Genomic DNA, 16,840 nt, shown 5'->3' with positions numbered 1-16,840 from the left:
TTTTTGAGAGAGCAGCCATTGCTTTTAACTTTTACATTATACTCCCACCCCTATACCTGTGATTTTTGTTGAGTTGTAGAAGTACAGAAGTTAATTTTTTTAAAGACCACTTTTTTTTTTAACTGTGCTTTGGGGGCCATATCAAAATATTACTGCCAAATTCAGTGTCATGAAGTTTTTCTCTAAATTCTTCTAAGAGTTTTGTTCTTTTTCTTTTCTTTCTTTTTTTAGTTTTCTTTTTCTTTTTAAATTCCTCTTCTAAGAGTTTTGTCATTTGGTTTCTTGTGTTTGAGTCTTTGATCCATTCGTATTCTTTCTGTATATTACTCTGTGGTATGTGGGTAAGGGCCCAGCTTCATTGACATGTGGAGACGCAGTTCGCTGACACCAGTTGTCAATATTATGATTCTTTGCCACTGCACGGTCTTTGCACACTTGTCAAAAATGATATAGAACATATATGTGAGGTTTGCTCTGGACTCCCTTGTCCTCCCTGTCCTCTTCGCGTATGTCCGTCTTTCTGCCTGAGCCACACTACTCCGGTTGTGGTGGTACAGACTTCTGCCTTCATTTCTCTTGTCAAAGACTGGTCTGTTTAGCATCCTTTGACTTTGAATATGAATTTTAGATTGGATTTTTTTTTATTAGCTTTAAATATTGAGAAAATGCTGTTAGGGTTTTGGTAGGAACTGTCTTGCCCCTCTAGATTGCTCTGGGTTTTGTTGAAACCTGATTTATTGCGTCTTCGACCCACGACCCACAATGACTTGACTTTACTGCTGTCTTTAATCTCTTTCAGCGGCTTTTGGAGCTTTCATTCTGTATGGTCTTGGCATGTGTGTGCACATGCATGTTCCCATGTGTTTGCAGGCACACGCAACTGTGCATGCGTGGGTAGAGGCTGGAGGTTGACATGGAGTGTCTTCCTCTGTCACTTCCCACCTTATTTTTTAAGATAAAGTCTCTTACTGATCCTGGAGCTCACCACTTCTGCTAGACTAGCTACTTCCTGTCTCTGTCCTCTCAGCCCTGTGTGCCACCCTGCCTGGGTTTAATACATGTTAACCTTTCTAATTTTTGTGTGTATGGATTTTCTGCTTGCACGTCTGTCTCTCTGCACACCACATCCATGCAGTGCCCTCTAAGGCCAGAAATGGGTGTTGGACCCTCTGGGACTGCAGCGACTACAGATGGTTGTGTGTGCTGGGAATTGAACTGGGATCATCTGGGCAGCCGGCCACTGAGCCACCTCTCTAGCTCCAACCATGCCCAGCTTTTTACGTGGACAGTGAGGTGAGCTAAGGTCCACTGCTTGAGCAGTAAACAGTTAACCAACAAGCCATCTCCCCAGCTCCTCTTGGTTAAATTTATTCTGTTTTTCTTCTCTTCTTTTCTTTTTTGATGCTACCATAAGTGGAATGATTTTATTTTCTCCTTTAGATTGTCTGTTGTTATAGCAACACAACTGACTTTTTGTGTCGATTTTGTATCCTGCCACTCTGCTAAAGTTAATAGTTCTTACTGCCTGATTTTAAAACCAAATTAGTCGCCAGCTTTAAACCCGTTTGCATGAGAATCTGCCTGCACAGCCTTCCAGTGCTGGGGATTGAACCTGAAGCCTTGCGTGTGCTAGGCTGCACTTCCGTTCCTAACATCAGATGTGGCTCCTCTGGGCTGACATGCCCAGCTTCTGCATGAAGTCATGTAGTAGTTCTGGTCTTTAATAGTGTGTGCATCCAGCAGCCCACCCCATCCCTCTAGCCAACTTCCCAACCCACTGCAGTGTGTGAGGGCACTCCTGCATTCGGCACTCACCACACGCATTTACTAAGAACCAGCCTAGTGCACAACACCAGGAATGCAGCTCCTAGGGTCACCATAGACCTCTTATGCTAGCCCAGGGTGTGAGCACCCCTAATCCCCCAATCCCAAATGTTTCAAAAAGTTCAAAACCATGTATCAACACACCTCTTGACAGCTAAGCCCAAGAAAAGTTTATTTCATGCCCCAAAATGTTATTAAAAATACTGTAAACCCGACCTTAGGTTATGTGTATAAAATATATGTGACACACTGGTAAGCAAAGGGCTTAGACCTGGGCTCCATACCCAAGATGTCTCACCTGTATGCAAAAATAAGAATCTGAACTGCAAAGAATCTCTGGTCCTAAGCATTTCGGATGCCAGATTCTACTACAAACTGTTTATAGTACAATCCGTCGTGTGCCGGGCCTTGGCGATCACATTGCATAGATTTCCATATTTAGTCTCCAAGGCCTTGATGCAGTTGCCTCGGACTGTGGCTGGGGGAGTGGGAAGACAGGGAGAGGTGAAGGGACTTCTCCAGGCTACTGTCATGAGCTGAGGTCTAGTTGGGTGTGACATACTGTGTTCTCAGATGCCACCCCTGCCCCTCAGGGATGGAGGACTGAGGGGACGACTTAGTACCGGATACAGCTGTGCCAACCAGGCCAGGCCAGTCTCCTTGCTGGGGCAGCAGAATGGGTCTGGTGGTTGTGTGGGGGTTACTGCCTTGATCCCCCAGGGGCTCCAGGTGAAATGCCAATTCAGCCAGGGCTCTATAGTTAGTACCCTCCCTCGGCAGAGCCCCCCCCCCCCTTTGGCCTGAGACAGCTGCTGACTGAGCTGCCCAGGCACGGTGGGAGGTATGGAGGTAATCACTGGGTTGGGAGCAGACCTGAGCGGTGCGCCACCTCCCCCAGCTGCTGCTGCCAAGGTAAATGTAGGGTTGTATCAGTTAGTAGACAGACAGGCCCCAGTCACTCTGCCCCCTGCCTTAGTTTCTCTAGCTTCAGTGGTCTGAACCTTCCTAATGCTGAGACCCTATAACACAGTTCCTGATGAGCCCCCCCAACCATAAAAAAAAAATATCTTCATTGCTACTTCATAACTAATTTTGCTGTTATGAATCATAACGCAAATAGTTTTGGAGATAGAACTTTGCCAAAGGAGTTGCTACTCATAGGTAGAGAACCTCTTTGCTAGCTGATAACCTCCCATGAGAGGAGGGATGTTGCCCAAGGCCTTTCAGGTGTCCCCTTCACTTCTGCTAGACGTCCAGTTCTTTGAATCGGGAGTTATGCACACTGCCCTCTACTGTTGAATCACACTAAGTATCTACCGTGTGCTCCTGGGTAGCCCTCCCCTCCTGGGCTCACAGCCTCCGGTCAGCTGTGTGAGTTGGGGAGGCACAGACGCGCAGAATGTGATACCGTGCTGTGCTCTCCGCTCTTCCTGTGCCTGTCTTCCATCCTGTTCTCTGGGCATTCCAGTTGTTTCGGACACTCTCCCAGACTCAACACGCTCGTTCTGACCTTAAGCCTCCGGAAGCAGAGCCTCGCTCCAAGTGCAGGCAGGGGCCTCTCCTGACAGCAGGCTCTACCTGCCCTGGCCCAGGTGCAGCTGGTCCTCAGGAGCCATGAAGGAGTTAGTGGGGTGTGCCTGATGGGAGAAGATGGCTACTCCTAACAGGGTGCCCTTTCAGATCAGCAGTTAGGTTCCTCTTCTCTGCTGCTTCCTGAGATGAACTTGCAGGTAACAGGGTCTGATATCTCAGACCAAGACAGTCTTTTGTGGTCCCTCCTTCCTTGCCAACAAGTCTTCCCATCACATCTCATGTCCTGTGTCCTCTTGTTGGTCCCAGCAGAGCCAACAGCACTTGAGTTACCATTGTGATGCAAGAAGGAGCTAGGTTGTAGACAGGCCAGAGGTCTTGACTCCCAGGAAGCATTGCCAGCCCACATTCCTACAGCAGGGCTGAGAGCCCAGTATCAGCCAGCACTGGAAACAGCCAAGGTCAGAACCTTAGCCTTGGGTGTGGTGAGGCGATGTGGAGAGGTAGGAAGTAGATCCTCTCATTTAGGGTGGTTGGGATGCATGAGTTCTGCAGCCTGGAGGCCTGCTCCTCATCTACACAGGTCCTTGCTAAGATGGAGCTGCTGAGGAGTAGGTTGCACAGGGTGGGGCAGAATTGTAGAAAAGGATGCTACACACCAGGTCTGGTCTGGGCTTGTCAGGGGCTGGAAGGCCATAGATCTAGGAGACATAGCTGTGAGGTGGCACTTTAGACTTCAAACTTTGCCCCCGGGACACCAGTGAGCAAGTACTGGCTTTACAGTTGCCTTGCTGACAAATTCTGCATTTGACCTCTCTGCTTCCCCAGTGCAATGGTAGGACTTCAGGCCAACTTGCTTTATGGCTACCCAACTCTGCTTGGGGCCAAAGGGCGCGCATGCATACAAGCACACACACACAGACTCCCCCGCCCCCCCTGACTGGGTTCTCAGCCCGATATGGGCAGTGGTAATGGGTAGAGAAAAACCTTGAGCTTTGCTTTCTTTGCCTTCTTGCTGGGCCCCGTGCAGGAGTGCCACTAGGAAGGAATGTGCTCGATTGAGGTGGGGACAGAGCTGAGTGAGTTTTCTCAGTCTTAGCTTTTAGGTCACCTGTTTGTCCCCTGGAGGCATTGGCAGCCTGACTGGCCTTGCAGTCTCTCCATGGGGGCTGAGGCTACCAAGAGTTAACCTGCACTGGCCTCCTGAGTCTGCAGCAGAGGTGGAGAAGGATCTCATGGCCCTCTTCCTCCTGACTTGACCAGAGAAGCTAGCGGGTCCTGCTAGACACTCTTCAGTCCTAGGGGACAGTGACATTTGAAGCTACATGCAACCAAGAGTATTGTCTCATCTGCAATTTTACATGTCCAGGTACCTAGGCCACACCCACCCCCTTCTTTGAGACAGGGTCTTACTACGTAGCCCTGGCTGACCTGAAATTTTCCAGGTAGACCAGACTGGCCTCAAAACTCACAGAGATGTGCCTGCCTCTGTTGGGACTAAAGGCATGTACCCCATGCTAAGCATTAGCTTATCTTGTGAGATAAACTTCATGGTGCTGGGTATGAGTTCTGTGGTCCATGGAGACCCTGTTGTAAGTGCTTCTTTGGGTGGTCTGTAGGCATCCAGTTCTGTGTGTATTGGGTGGGGGTACAGTTGTTGGCCTTATCTCCCTGGTGCCTGTGGGCAGTATTCCTCTTTACTCCATTTAGTAATCAGAACCAAATACTTTTGTGGGCAGGATATATAAACCCATGACTTTGAACCCACCTTCTCCAAGGAGACACAGTCAATCTAGAATTTTCTCAGGGGACACCCAACAGGCTCTGGCAAATTCTGCTGCTAGGGCTCTTGTCTGTCGGGCCTGTTCCCTGAAGAGGGCTTCTGGGGCAGGCAGATGTGGGCTTAGGGTCTGGGGTAGCCTGCTTGGGGGGCAGCTACATGGAGGGCCTAGGATTTTTATTCAAGGCATTGTCGGCACAGAGGTCCCGCGACCCCCACTGAGTACATGGTTTGCCATGTACTCAGTGTTCACTTCCACCTTGCTGGTCATGTCACAGTTCTTCAAGGTTCTGGACGTGGCCTGGCTGCAGAAGGCACAGTCCCATAGGCAGACTCACTAGAAACTGCTCAGGGTGCAAGTCTGAACCCAGGGACTATCACTGTTTGTGTAACTTCAGAGTCCTCTTAAAGCAGAATACTACACCTTTTTAGCTGGGTGGTGGCGGCACACACCTTTAATCCCAGAACTCAGGAAGCAGAAGCAGGTAGATCTCTGAGTTTGAGGCCAGCCTGGTCTACTGATAGAGCTCTAGGACAGGCAGGACTATGAGAAGAAACCTTGTCTCAGGGAGGGGGAAAAAGAAAGGCAGACCCAGGGCTTCAGAAGGGGCCTGTGGTAGTGATGGGTCCTGAGTTTCTAGAGTACCTCTCCAGATCTTCCTACAGAGCCATGGCTGGCACATTCTTGCAGGGAGAGGGCACTGAAGGCCATTGAGAGCAAGCTTATCAGAGTTCCCAGCATAGCCTGGTGCTTGAACATAGGGAAACTTGGGGTTCTGGGATCAGAGGGGCCATCCTGGCTATCACTGGAGCAAGAGGCCTGGGTGTGGTCTGGTGGGGTAAGGACCTGGCTTTGTGCCCACAGGTGGAGAATCTAAAGGAAAAACTCATTAGCCAGGCTCAGGAAGTGAGCCGACTGCGGTCAGAACTGGTGAGTAAGGACCCCAGGACCTTCTTGAGGGGGAGGGCTGGGTGTCAAGCCATGGTCTCTCTTCCACCTAGGGATGCGGCTGCCTCTGAGTGCCCTCCCTGGCCTATGCTGTCTTGTCCCGGATGTGACACTTCACATCACAGAGCAGGGGGCTGGCTCTCACTTGCTGACGTCAAAGAAGAGTGTGAACTCTGTGCATAAATTTGACTTTGTGTGACTTTCACACTAAGGAAAATAGACTGAAAGGGGCCGGGACAAGAGGGAGCTTCCTGCCTAGCTTTGCTGTCCTCCTTTCCTGCCTTTCTTCTGACTTCTCTCTGAGCCCTGGCTTCTTACTTTGCCTGCCTGCCTGCCCACCCCTTTCTCCCCTTTCTCTTTTCCTGTGTTCTCATCCCGTGCTCAATGCCTCCTCTGGGCCCCGGCTCTCCACAGGGAGGCACTGACGTGGAAAAGCACCGGGACAGACTGATGGTGGAGAATGAGCAGCTAAGGCAAGAGCTGAGGCGCTGTGAGGTGGAGCTGCAGGAGCTTCGGGCACAGCCGGCGGTGCCCTGCGAAGGCTGTGAGCACAGTCAGGTAGGCTGAAAGGCAGCCTCCACCCTGGGCGTGTGGGTTCAGCCGCTGAGATGACCCCGTTCCCACCCGGCTGCCTTGACTACCCGCAGGAGAGCACCCAGCTCCGGGACAAGCTGTCCCAGCTGCAGTTGGAAGTGGCGGAGAACAAAGGCATGCTGTCAGAACTGAACCTGGAGGTGCAGCAGAAAACCGACCGGCTGGCAGAGGTAGAGCTGCGACTCAAGGACTGCCTGGCTGAGAAAGCACAGGAGGAGGAGCGACTCAGCCGGCGCCTGCGTGACAGCCATGAGACTATCGCCAGTCTGAGGGCCCAGTCTCCACCTGTTAAGGTGAGTGGCCAGATAGGTTGCAGTGTCCTGAAGGAATCTTGGGCCCAGGGCAGGATTTGCCCCTAAAAGGGCCTTGTGCCCCTGACTAGCTAGGTGTACACAGCCAAAGGGTTCTTTCCAGTCTTGATCTTTAGTTGTATCCTTGCTCACTCGCTGCCATGGCAGGCTCTGTGTAAGCCCAGCACAGGGGTACCCGCTGTTGTCTTTGTCCTTCTCGTCAGTTTGTGCCCAGCCTGGGCTCCGTCAGGCTTCCAGAAGGCTCCCGTTTTAGAAGATACTAGCAGGCCCTGCATCAGTCTCCTAGAGTGTCGTTGGGATGACACTCCTTGTCAGCTGCCTCTAACAGTGATCTGTCCTGTTCTTTCCTCTTTTTGCAGTATGTCATCAAGACAGTGGAGGTAGAGTCTTCCAAGACCAAGCAGGCCCTCAGCGAATCCCAGACCCGGAACCAGCACCTGCAGGAACAAGTGGCCATGCAGCGGCAGGTGCTTAAGGAGATGGAACAGCAGCTGCAGAACTCCCATCAGCTGACAGTACAGCTGCGGGCTCAGGTGTGCAGGCCAAGACCTCTGTAGTGGGGACCCCACAGACTTGGCGTTCAGTTTCTCTTTTCCCCTGGCCATGGGGTTAAGCTCTGTTTCCTCATCTATAACATGAGCTGGTCACAGAAGTCCCTTCACAGTGGGGGCACAGGAAAATGATCTCAGGGGGCTGCCCCTGGCTACCCACTGGTGTGCTCAGTTTGTCCTGCCCCTGCTCTTTCCAACCTACTGAGCATATGCACCTTGGGGGTGCATGTGGTCTGCCCCCTGTTATGTGCACAGACCAGTTGGAACCAGGGCTAATCCGGGAAGGTGATGACCATTACAGACTCAGCCCTTCGTGAGAAAGCAGGCCATTCCATCCCTCTACACCAGCCAGCCACAACATGTCTCTGCCTTCTTCCCAAACTTGCCTTTCCCTTTCTCACCGCCCCCCCCCCCCCATGGGATCATACAGATTGCCATGTATGAGGCAGAGCTGGAGCGGGCGCACGGGCAGATGCTGGAGGAGATGCAGTCCTTGGAGGAGGATAAGAACCGGGCCATTGAGGAGGCCTTTGCACGGGCCCAGGTGGAGATGAAGGCGGTGCACGAGAACCTGGCAGGTGAGCCGGAAGCTGGCCCGGCCCATCCCCATGCCCCTGCCTCATAGCGCAGATTCGCAGATACCTAACACCTTTGTCTCATTAGGTGTCAGGACCAACCTGCTGACACTGCAGCCTGCGCTGAGGACCCTCACCAATGACTACAATGGGCTCAAGCGGCAGGTGCGGGGCTTCCCCTTGCTGCTGCAGGAGGCTCTCAGGAGTGTCAAAGCTGAGGTGAGCAAGCCCAGTGGGAATTGGCCAGTCATCTTTATTCAGAGCCCCTTCTTGCTTTACTCCCAATAGGCACACACAGACACACACACACACACACACACACACACACACACACACACACTGTGCCACAATACCCTTATATCTATCACGGTTGTTCATTTGAGACAGGGCTTTTAGCACAGGCTGACCTCCATTCCGTATTTTCCTGCCTCAGCCTCCCTGTGTGTTGTAATTACTGGCATCTGCCACCATGCTTGCTTTCTTGATATGCTAGGGATTGAGCCCAGGGCTTCACACCTGGTAGGCAAAAGCTCTACTACCAAGCTTTATCCGGAGGTGCTCATTTTGTTTTTTAAAGCCACCCTCTCACTGTGCTAGACCTGGGAAGTGACTCCTAAGTGTCTCCCATGTGGCTGAGCCTTTTATAACCACTGGCTTCTCAGGTTCATGTGACCGCGCTGCAGAGGTGGATATATTTTGGGAAAAGAAAGTAGTTCTTTAAATAATTATGTCAGTAATTATTTAAAGTTCTTCATGGGTGTGGTAAAGAACCCTGGTCATTCTGAGCATCCTCACTCTTGGGTTAGTGTCTCTACGTCCCTTTACCCCATGGAGGGAACAGATGGAATGTGTTCCTTGTCCCTGGCTGCTCGGGAAAGGTTAGATTTCAGAGTAGCTGAATCGCGTTGTAGCCAGGTCCTTACTCATTCTTAGCCTAGAGCTCCTTTTCTTCATCTGTAAAATGAGGGAGCTGGCTATGCCTCCTCAGGGATTATTGGGAAAGATTGGTCTGCTCTGTCAGGTGCTCAGCCCGGGCTGGTGAGGGGGTAGTAACACCAACAGGCCCAATGAAGGGAAGCTGACAGAGCCAGGCTCCTGACGGCACTGTGCGTGCTCTCCAGATCGGCCAGGCCATTGAGGAGGTTAACAGCAACAACCAGGAGCTGCTGCGCAAGTACCGCCGGGAACTACAGCTGCGAAAGAAATGCCATAACGAGCTGGTGCGGCTGAAGGGTGAGTGTTAACTGTGCATCAGAGCAGTGCTGCCGCTGCTTCCGAGGCACAGACAAACCAGGAAACTTGCTTAAAGACACACACCTAGTATATGGTCCACCTTGGATTTAAACTTGATCATCTTCAAAGCTCCTTGGCCATGGTAGGTTCTGCCCAGGCCTGGGGATATGGTAGGGCACTGTGCAATGGTAGCGCTTGTCCCAGGTTTGGGTGTCACTAATATCTGCCTTGAGCTCTAGGGACTACCTGCTATGTGCCAGCTACTGTTGCAGATACTGGGGAATTGACTGTAGCCCCAGACCGACCACAGCTCTCACCATGTTCACGGTGGCTGGAAGAAGGGATCGTGACCACCAGTTATCCAGAGAACCCTAGCAGAGTCCCATCGCCAGGGCTGGGAGCACACTTATAGCTGTCCTTTTTGCCCATTCTGGTACCCGAGTCTTGCCCTTTAGATGAATGGAGTAAGTCCAAACTTCTCGAATAGATGAGGTCCACAGAGAGTGTTACCAGGATTACTGTTTAGCCACAAGGCAAAGCATCCTGACTTTGCTCAGGAAGAAAAGGTAGTAAGTGAATTCATACAGTGATCTGAGCGACTGATACTGTGCTGCTCCCTGGTCTTTGCATAGAAGACGGGACTCCTGGGCCATTAGTCGGACTGGAATTGCAGCCTGGCATTGATCCATCCCATGTCTCCACCAACCACTCTAGGAAACATCCGGGTGATTGCCCGAGTCCGGCCAGTCACCAAGGAGGATGGGGAAGGACCTGAGGCAACTAATGCTGTGACCTTTGACCCCGATGATGACTCCATCATCCACCTGCTGCACAAGGGCAAGCCTGTGTCTTTTGAGCTGGACAAGGTCTTCTCCCCGTGGGCTTCCCAGCAGGATGTGAGTGTGGCTCCATGAACAGGGTATTTGTAGGAACATGGAAGGAGCAACAGAGGAAAGGACAGGCACAGAAGGACAGGGCTCAAGGATAGGTGGGTAAAAAATAACCTAAGAGTGGAGGAAGAAAGAAGAGGGTGGGAAGGTACAGTCAGAGGCCTTAGGGAGGGAGAACCACACAGAACCTGCCTTACCCAGGAACCTTAACCTGCCCACCCCGTCGCTCCTCCCACCCCAAGGCTTCACTCCTCTGCCTGTAGGCCTGAAGGTGTAACAGTCCCATGGAACTTTCTAGAACCCTCCACTGTTGCTGACTCCCCAGTGCCATGGCTGGGCAACATAAACACCATGGGGGTGTCACAGCTTCATACTCCTCTCTGCTCAAGGACAGCTCATAGCTGCTCTGTCCTGTTGGGGGTCACTCAGGCCCAAGCCATAGAATGAGCCAGGTGCATATATCCTCAGCCTTGGTTTAGTCACGCCTTCCCTGAGAATGAACAAGCTGGGATTGGGTCCTAGCCCCTGTGGTGATGATGGTGGCTCTCATGAAAGCCTAGCTGGGAGGTGGCTGATGCTTGGAGCTGTGGGGCCCCACATGCCAGCAGCACTGGAGCCCTTAGTCCCTACTCCATGTTCCCCCAGGTGTTCCAGGAGGTGCAGGCCCTCATTACCTCCTGCATTGATGGCTTCAATGTCTGTATCTTTGCTTACGGCCAGACAGGTGCTGGCAAGACATATACAATGGAGGTAAGTGTTTGCCCAGTGTGGAGGGACTCAGGCCTAGCTTCCTTCCGTGAAATTTGGGGTTTGCACAGCGCATGCTTTGTCTTAGTCTCATTTCCACTCTGCACTGCCGTTCTTTGCACTGGCTCCGAGGGACCAAGCCTGCAGAACAGTAAGGTCTTCCCGGAGCCTGCTCTGGAGGCTTGCATGTCTGTCCTGGGTCACAGGTCAGGCCTCCTTCCTTGCATATATTCCCTGTGGCTGCCTCAGACTATGCTCAAGGCTTCCCAGGATACTGAGATGAATGAGAAATGGTATCAGCCCCCAGGGAGGTCCTGGGCCATGGGAGAGACTGGCTACCTACCTGACTGTAGCTGTGGGAAGCTGGGTTCTCGGAGAAGGGCTTTATCTAGGTCATGTGCCCAGAGCCAGCCTTGTAGAATTTTGTTTTGCTGTTGTTTTGAGACATGGTCTCTGTGTAGCCCTGGCTGTCCTGGAACTTGCTATGATGGCCAGGCTGACCTTGACCCACCTGCCTCTGCCTCCTGCGTTCTCTGATTAAAGTGAGGGCTGTGACATCCTTAGGAATTCTGTGGGGGTCTGTTTTCCTCCCAGCCCAGAATTAAAGAATCTGACCATGAGAAATAGAAAACTCTAGTCCTGTGGGGTGTTGCTTTGTTTTTTAACTCACTAGAGGTTGCTGTGGACTCCCCCACATAGGATTATGAAGAAGGAGCTTGCACAAGAGATTGTCATCTCCTGCTGGTCAGGCCACTGGCACCTCTTGTGACCACCCCTCCCCCAGGCCCCATACTCTCAGTTCTGGGCTAGAAAGAGTTGGGCATAGTGGTTCCAGAGCACTTAGCTCTGTCTTGGGCTATGTAGAGTTTAAGTGTCCACCCTCTAAGCTCTCTGCTGAGGCCCAAGGGACCTGCTCTGACAGAACAGCCTGCCAGGGTCCCAATTGACAGTTGGAGTGGCAGTGAGCACAGTAAATCAGCAGGTGCCCCGCAGGTGCCAGCCAGGGACAGCAGCAAGGTCAGAGTGAGGCTCCAGCAGGGATGGGGTACCCGAGGCATGGGGGATGTCTCTGTGGGAGCACAGGAGGCCCTAAGGGAGCCGCTGTAGAACTTACAACAGGCAAGACCTGCAGGGCCTTGGAGTAGATCTAACACAGGAATGGGATGAGGGAGGTGCCTTCAAAGCGGAGGGAAGGTGTCTAGGGCCCACTCAGGTGGGCTCCAGATTTCTTCTGAAAGGTGGTCATTTCATCCAGCCTCAAGTACTTCACCCACAGAGCCTGGCTTTCGGCCTCTCTGACAGGGAGCCTCCTAGTGAGTGGCTCTGTGTTCATTTCAACTGCTCCCTTCCAGAAGGCCCAGTGGACCATAGGCCCTGGTGCTCCACAGGGTGTCGGGTTCTTCACCCCATCAGATTTCTTTCATGCTCACTAACTTCCTGGCAGGGAAATGCTACCTTCCAGGTAGGGAAACTTGTTTAGACTTAGTAGAGGGTATTCTGAGAGCAGACCTGCAGAAAGAGGCTTACCTGTAGCAGTACCTGGAAGGCATGGGGTGACAGATGTGTGAGGATCTGTGGGGCCACTGGGCCTTTACTTTTGCCAACAGGGCACCCCCGAGAACCCAGGCATTAATCAGCGGGCCCTGCAGCTGCTCTTCTCGGAGGTGCAGGAGAAGGCGTCTGACTGGCAGTACAACATCACCGTCAGTGCGGCTGAGATTTACAACGAAGTCCTCAGGTGGGCCTGGGCCAGAGCTCTGCAGTGCTGGGAGGGGGCTCTCTGGTCTCCAAGTCTAGATGAGGCTGGGAAGAGGATCTGCCCAAATTTATAGGAGGTAGGTCCTCCTCCCTTATCTGAGACTCCTTTCCCTGTTGTAGGCTGCAGTGACCTGGGTAAGGATAGGACCCCCTAACCAGTCAGGCTGTGCGATCCTCAGGACTTCTGGGGAAGTCTGTTTCCCTTTTCTGAGTTCAGGGGAGAAAGTGGGTGAAGAAGAGGGGCCAGCAGTCCTTTGGTCCAAGATTGGTGCAGGGGCGGATTCCAGGCTAGGGACTGGGTGCAAGGCAAGCAGAGGCCAGAGTGGGAGGGGAGAAGTTATGTCTCACTTGCCGCCCCAGGGACCTGCTGGGGAAAGAGCCTCAGGAGAAACTGGAGATCAGACTGTGCCCAGATGGCAGCGGGCAGCTGTATGTGCCAGGGCTGACTGAGTTCCAGGTGCAGAGTGTGGATGATATCAACAAGGTAAGGAGTCCTGGGGAAGGGCTGGAGGCCCTGCCCACCACCAGCTGCTCCCTAGGCCTGTGTCCTCGGCTGAGCACACCTGTAAAGCTAGGTCAGGGGGATTGTGAGCCTGAAGCCAGTCCGACTACCTAGCAAGACCCTGTCTCTAAGACTTTCATGTGGCTGGGTGTGCAGGGGCAGGTGGAATATACTCTACATAGAATTCCAGACCAGCCACACAAGGCTACAAACCAAAAATGTAAAAATACAGCAAGATGTGATGCTGACCTCTCTTTAATCCCAGTGTCTGAGAGGCAAAGGCAGGCAGATCTCTGAGCTCGAGGGCAGTTTGGTGTCCACAGTATAACCTTGCCTCTGCCTAAAACCAAAGAATAACGACAAAAACGCCTCAAAAAGACGAGTATCCAGATAAAACACACAGGGTGGCATTGCCCTTCCCAAGGGAGCCCCACTGCCTTTGCCCCCAGGTGTTTGAGTTTGGCTACAATAACCGTACCACCGAGTTCACCAACCTGAATGAACACAGCTCACGCTCCCACGCTCTGCTCATCGTGACAGTGAGAGGCGTGGACTGCAGCACAGGCCTCCGCACCACGGGTGAGAGACTCACCTCGGGCCTTCCGGTCGAGCCCTCCACAGGTATCCTGGGCAGCGCTGACCTTCCCTTTGCCCTCCTTGCAGGGAAGCTGAACCTAGTAGACCTGGCTGGCTCAGAGCGTGTGGGCAAGTCGGGGGCTGAAGGCAACCGCCTGCGGGAGGCACAACACATCAACAGGTCGCTGTCTGCGCTGGGGGATGTCATTGCTGCTCTGCGCTCTCGACAGGGCCACGTGCCCTTCCGAAATTCCAAACTCACCTACCTGCTGCAAGATTCACTCAGTGGTGACAGCAAGACACTCATGGTGGTACAGGTGAGGGCCCAGGGTTCAGGAAGGGCCTCCCGAGGCTGTCTGTCAGCTCGCTCCACCCCCACCGACACCTTCCGGTAGTACATAAATCCCTCCCATTTTCCCTGCCCACTGTGGCCCCCCCCCACCAGAAGCACCCTGTGGTGACCATGCTGCTAGTTGCCATGGGTCGAACCTGAGCTCTCTGTCCCCTAGGTGTCCCCAGTGGAGAAGAACACCAGTGAGACTCTGTACTCTCTCAAATTTGCTGAGAGGGTTCGCTCTGTGGAGTTGGGCCCTGGGTCCCGCCGCACAGAGCTGGGTTCCTGGTCAAGCCAGGAGCATCTGGAGGTACTGGGGTGGTGTGGGGACTGGGGAGGAAGGGGAGCAGCTTCTGTGTGACTCAGGCTGGTACTGATAGGGAAGGGGGCAGACAGGCTGGTATAGTGAGAGGGAAGCTACCACAAAAGTGGGTGAGACTAGAACTTGTGCTTTTGTTTTCTTGAGACTCAGGGCCTTACTATATAGCACTGACTAGCCTAGAACTTGCTTTGGAGACCAGGCTAGCCTCAAACTCAGGAGATCTAACTGCTGAGATTAAGGGCATATGGCACTACCCGTGACCCCTTCAGCCATCTTTGTCTCGGGCCAGCAGTTGCCCATGGTAGCTGCATTTTAAATCGGAGGGAATTTTAATTCTTGTCCTGTGACTTCTTGAGGCAGTCATTAGTCCCTCTGTAGATGAGCAAACACTGTCAGGGAAGACGGGAAGCACAGTGGATGAGCCAGGACAGCCTTGGCCTCCACACCCACTGCCATCTCTGCTCACAGTGGGAGCCAGCTTGCCAGACACCACAGCCTACAGCACGAGCTCATTCTGCCCCTGGCTCTGGGACCAGTAGCCGCCCAGGCTCCATCCGAAGGAAACTGCAGCCGTCAGGTGAGCCTGTCTAGGAGTGGACTGGATGGGAGGGTAGGAAGGTCCAGGCTGCCCTTTGCTAGCTAAGGATGAGCTGTTTTATGAAAAAGGGAGGACAGCCTAGTGATCTCAGCTACTTGGGAGGCTGACACAGAGGATTGGAGGTTTGAGGCCAGACCGGTTGATACAGTCTCCAAACAGAATCTAAAAAAAGGAGGTGGTTGGGCACAGAAGTTTGTGCCGTGTACCTCTAGCATTTGGGAGGCAAGAGGCAGAGGCAGGGAGTTCCAGGCCAGTGAAAGTTATATAGCGAGACTGTACCCTACAAAGGGAAGCTGCTTGCTGAGCATATGGGAGCCCAGGGTTCCATCCTCAGTTCCATCAAGCCATGTTTAGAACTGCCCTGGGCAGGAGTCAGAAAGCAGAACTGTTTTACTAAGTCCCTGGAAAGGGTGACAAAGGACTTGGCCCTAGAAGCTCCACTGTGTATATAGAAGTCCTTACTCACTCTGGTGAGGCTCCTCTGGTACCTGCTTCCGCCCACCTCCCACAAAGCAGTCCAGACATCCCCAGTGGAAAAGGGGCCTCACCACAGGTCTGTGACCTGAGATGCCTGGCCCCTCACTGGGTCCAAAAGGGGGTGGTGGCAGCTGGGCCAGTCCCCCCCTCCCCAAGTGAGACATCTATCACTTTGATTTCAGCCTGACAGCTGGGGCTGCAGTCTCCAGGTAAGTGGGGGTCAGCGGCCTGGGGCTGCCCGCCTGCTGCCCGCTGTCAGCTGCAGGGCTCTGCCAGGGCTCAGTTGAGAGGCAATCCTGTCTTCCGCTGCCTGTGTGCTTCTGCTGGTCTCCTGCTCTGCACCTGCTGTGGGCATACTCCTGAGGCAAGAGGCTAAGCACCCCTTTTCTACTTTTTCAGGGAAGTTGAGGCCAGTGCCTGTGTGAGGATGTGTCACGCTGCCAGGCCGGGACCTGGGCCCTCTGGCCTGGCTACCTGCTGTAACACCCACCCTGAATGAGGATGGAGGCTTTCCTGCCTCTTCTCAGAGATGAGAAACATGTTCAGAAGGAATCGAGTTTCTGTGTGGCTCTGGGCACCCAAGTTTGGGGCTTCTGGAAGGGCAGGGATGGTACTCTGCCTGGTGGTAGGCCAAGGGCATGGAAATCTAGCCCTTGCAGGGAGGGTGGGCACTCTCCCCACCTGGCCCTTGGGCTGAGATGTTCTTTACTAGTGGAGGGTTAAGGAACCAGCTGGAGGTCTGGGGAGAGCAAGAACATCTCTATCTACCCTCCTGAGGAGGAGAGCCCACGTGGGGCATGTATATAATGTTCCTAGGTGTACATAGAAGCCCTTACCCTGCCAGGGGTCTGGGCTATATTTATGGCTGGCAGAGGCCAGTGGAAGGGCTGGGTCCTGCTCATCTGCCTGGCACCAGGCACTCTCCCTACCCACTGATTCTCAACATTTTCCTCTCCCCAAATCCTATTTAAGAACTTTTGGAAGCTTAGCCATTTTTACTTATTAAAATGAATGTCTTTTTACACAAACATAATCTGAATCATTGGTACTGTGAGTCCCTGTGGGTCGATCATGGAGTGTACATTGCTCTCCAGTGCTAGTGACTCCAGAAGTTACCACTGAAGACAGTGTGTCCCCCATGCCTTTTTGGTTTCCCCTGTGTGCCTGTCACATTCCATCCTGTATCCTGTCACAGTATCACTTCATGTCACCGAAGGAAAACTAAGGCTTCAAAGACCTGTCAGGTTTGCTAGCTGCACTGGAACTAGCAATAACCCCACTCCCTGCCT

The 16,840-nt window shown here is 52.8% G+C and overlaps 1 protein-coding gene across 8 annotated transcripts in view; it reads left to right on the top strand.

Annotated features, from left to right (window-relative positions):
• The window catches only part of KIFC3 (kinesin family member C3), a 33,613-nt gene extending 17,040 nt beyond the window's left edge, over nucleotides 1–16,573 (top strand). For 7 of the 8 annotated variants that reach the window (XM_080936999.1, XM_080936996.1, XM_080936995.1 and 4 more), the window contains 17 exons: nucleotides 6,000–6,065; nucleotides 6,498–6,641; nucleotides 6,731–6,970; nucleotides 7,348–7,521; nucleotides 7,970–8,117; nucleotides 8,203–8,333; nucleotides 9,236–9,347; nucleotides 10,062–10,243; nucleotides 10,883–10,987; nucleotides 12,592–12,722; nucleotides 13,103–13,226; nucleotides 13,694–13,823; nucleotides 13,908–14,137; nucleotides 14,330–14,464; nucleotides 14,945–15,053; nucleotides 15,734–15,760; nucleotides 15,951–16,573. In XM_080936999.1, the coding sequence (XP_080793125.1) occupies nucleotides 6,000–6,065; nucleotides 6,498–6,641; nucleotides 6,731–6,970; nucleotides 7,348–7,521; nucleotides 7,970–8,117; nucleotides 8,203–8,333; nucleotides 9,236–9,347; nucleotides 10,062–10,243; nucleotides 10,883–10,987; nucleotides 12,592–12,722; nucleotides 13,103–13,226; nucleotides 13,694–13,823; nucleotides 13,908–14,137; nucleotides 14,330–14,464; nucleotides 14,945–15,053; nucleotides 15,734–15,738 (2,166 nt within the window). In that variant the 3' untranslated portion in view covers nucleotides 15,739–15,760; nucleotides 15,951–16,573. Of the gene's footprint in view, nucleotides 1–4,653; nucleotides 4,724–5,999; nucleotides 6,066–6,497; nucleotides 6,642–6,730; nucleotides 6,971–7,347; nucleotides 7,522–7,969; nucleotides 8,118–8,202; nucleotides 8,334–9,235; nucleotides 9,348–10,061; nucleotides 10,244–10,882; nucleotides 10,988–12,591; nucleotides 12,723–13,102; nucleotides 13,227–13,693; nucleotides 13,824–13,907; nucleotides 14,138–14,329; nucleotides 14,465–14,944; nucleotides 15,054–15,733; nucleotides 15,761–15,950 lie in introns of those variants that run through there. The other variant, XM_080937001.1, reaches the window with a different exon arrangement.
• Nucleotides 16,574–16,840: the final 267 nt, after the last annotated feature.

The sequence above is a fragment of the Micromys minutus genome (genome assembly GCF_963924665.1).
Source record: "Micromys minutus genome assembly, chromosome: 24".
In the NCBI taxonomy this organism is placed as follows: Eukaryota; Metazoa; Chordata; class Mammalia; order Rodentia; family Muridae; genus Micromys; species Micromys minutus.
Note: the sequence above shows the minus strand (reverse complement) of the source record. Positions and strands in the feature narration are given on the sequence as shown.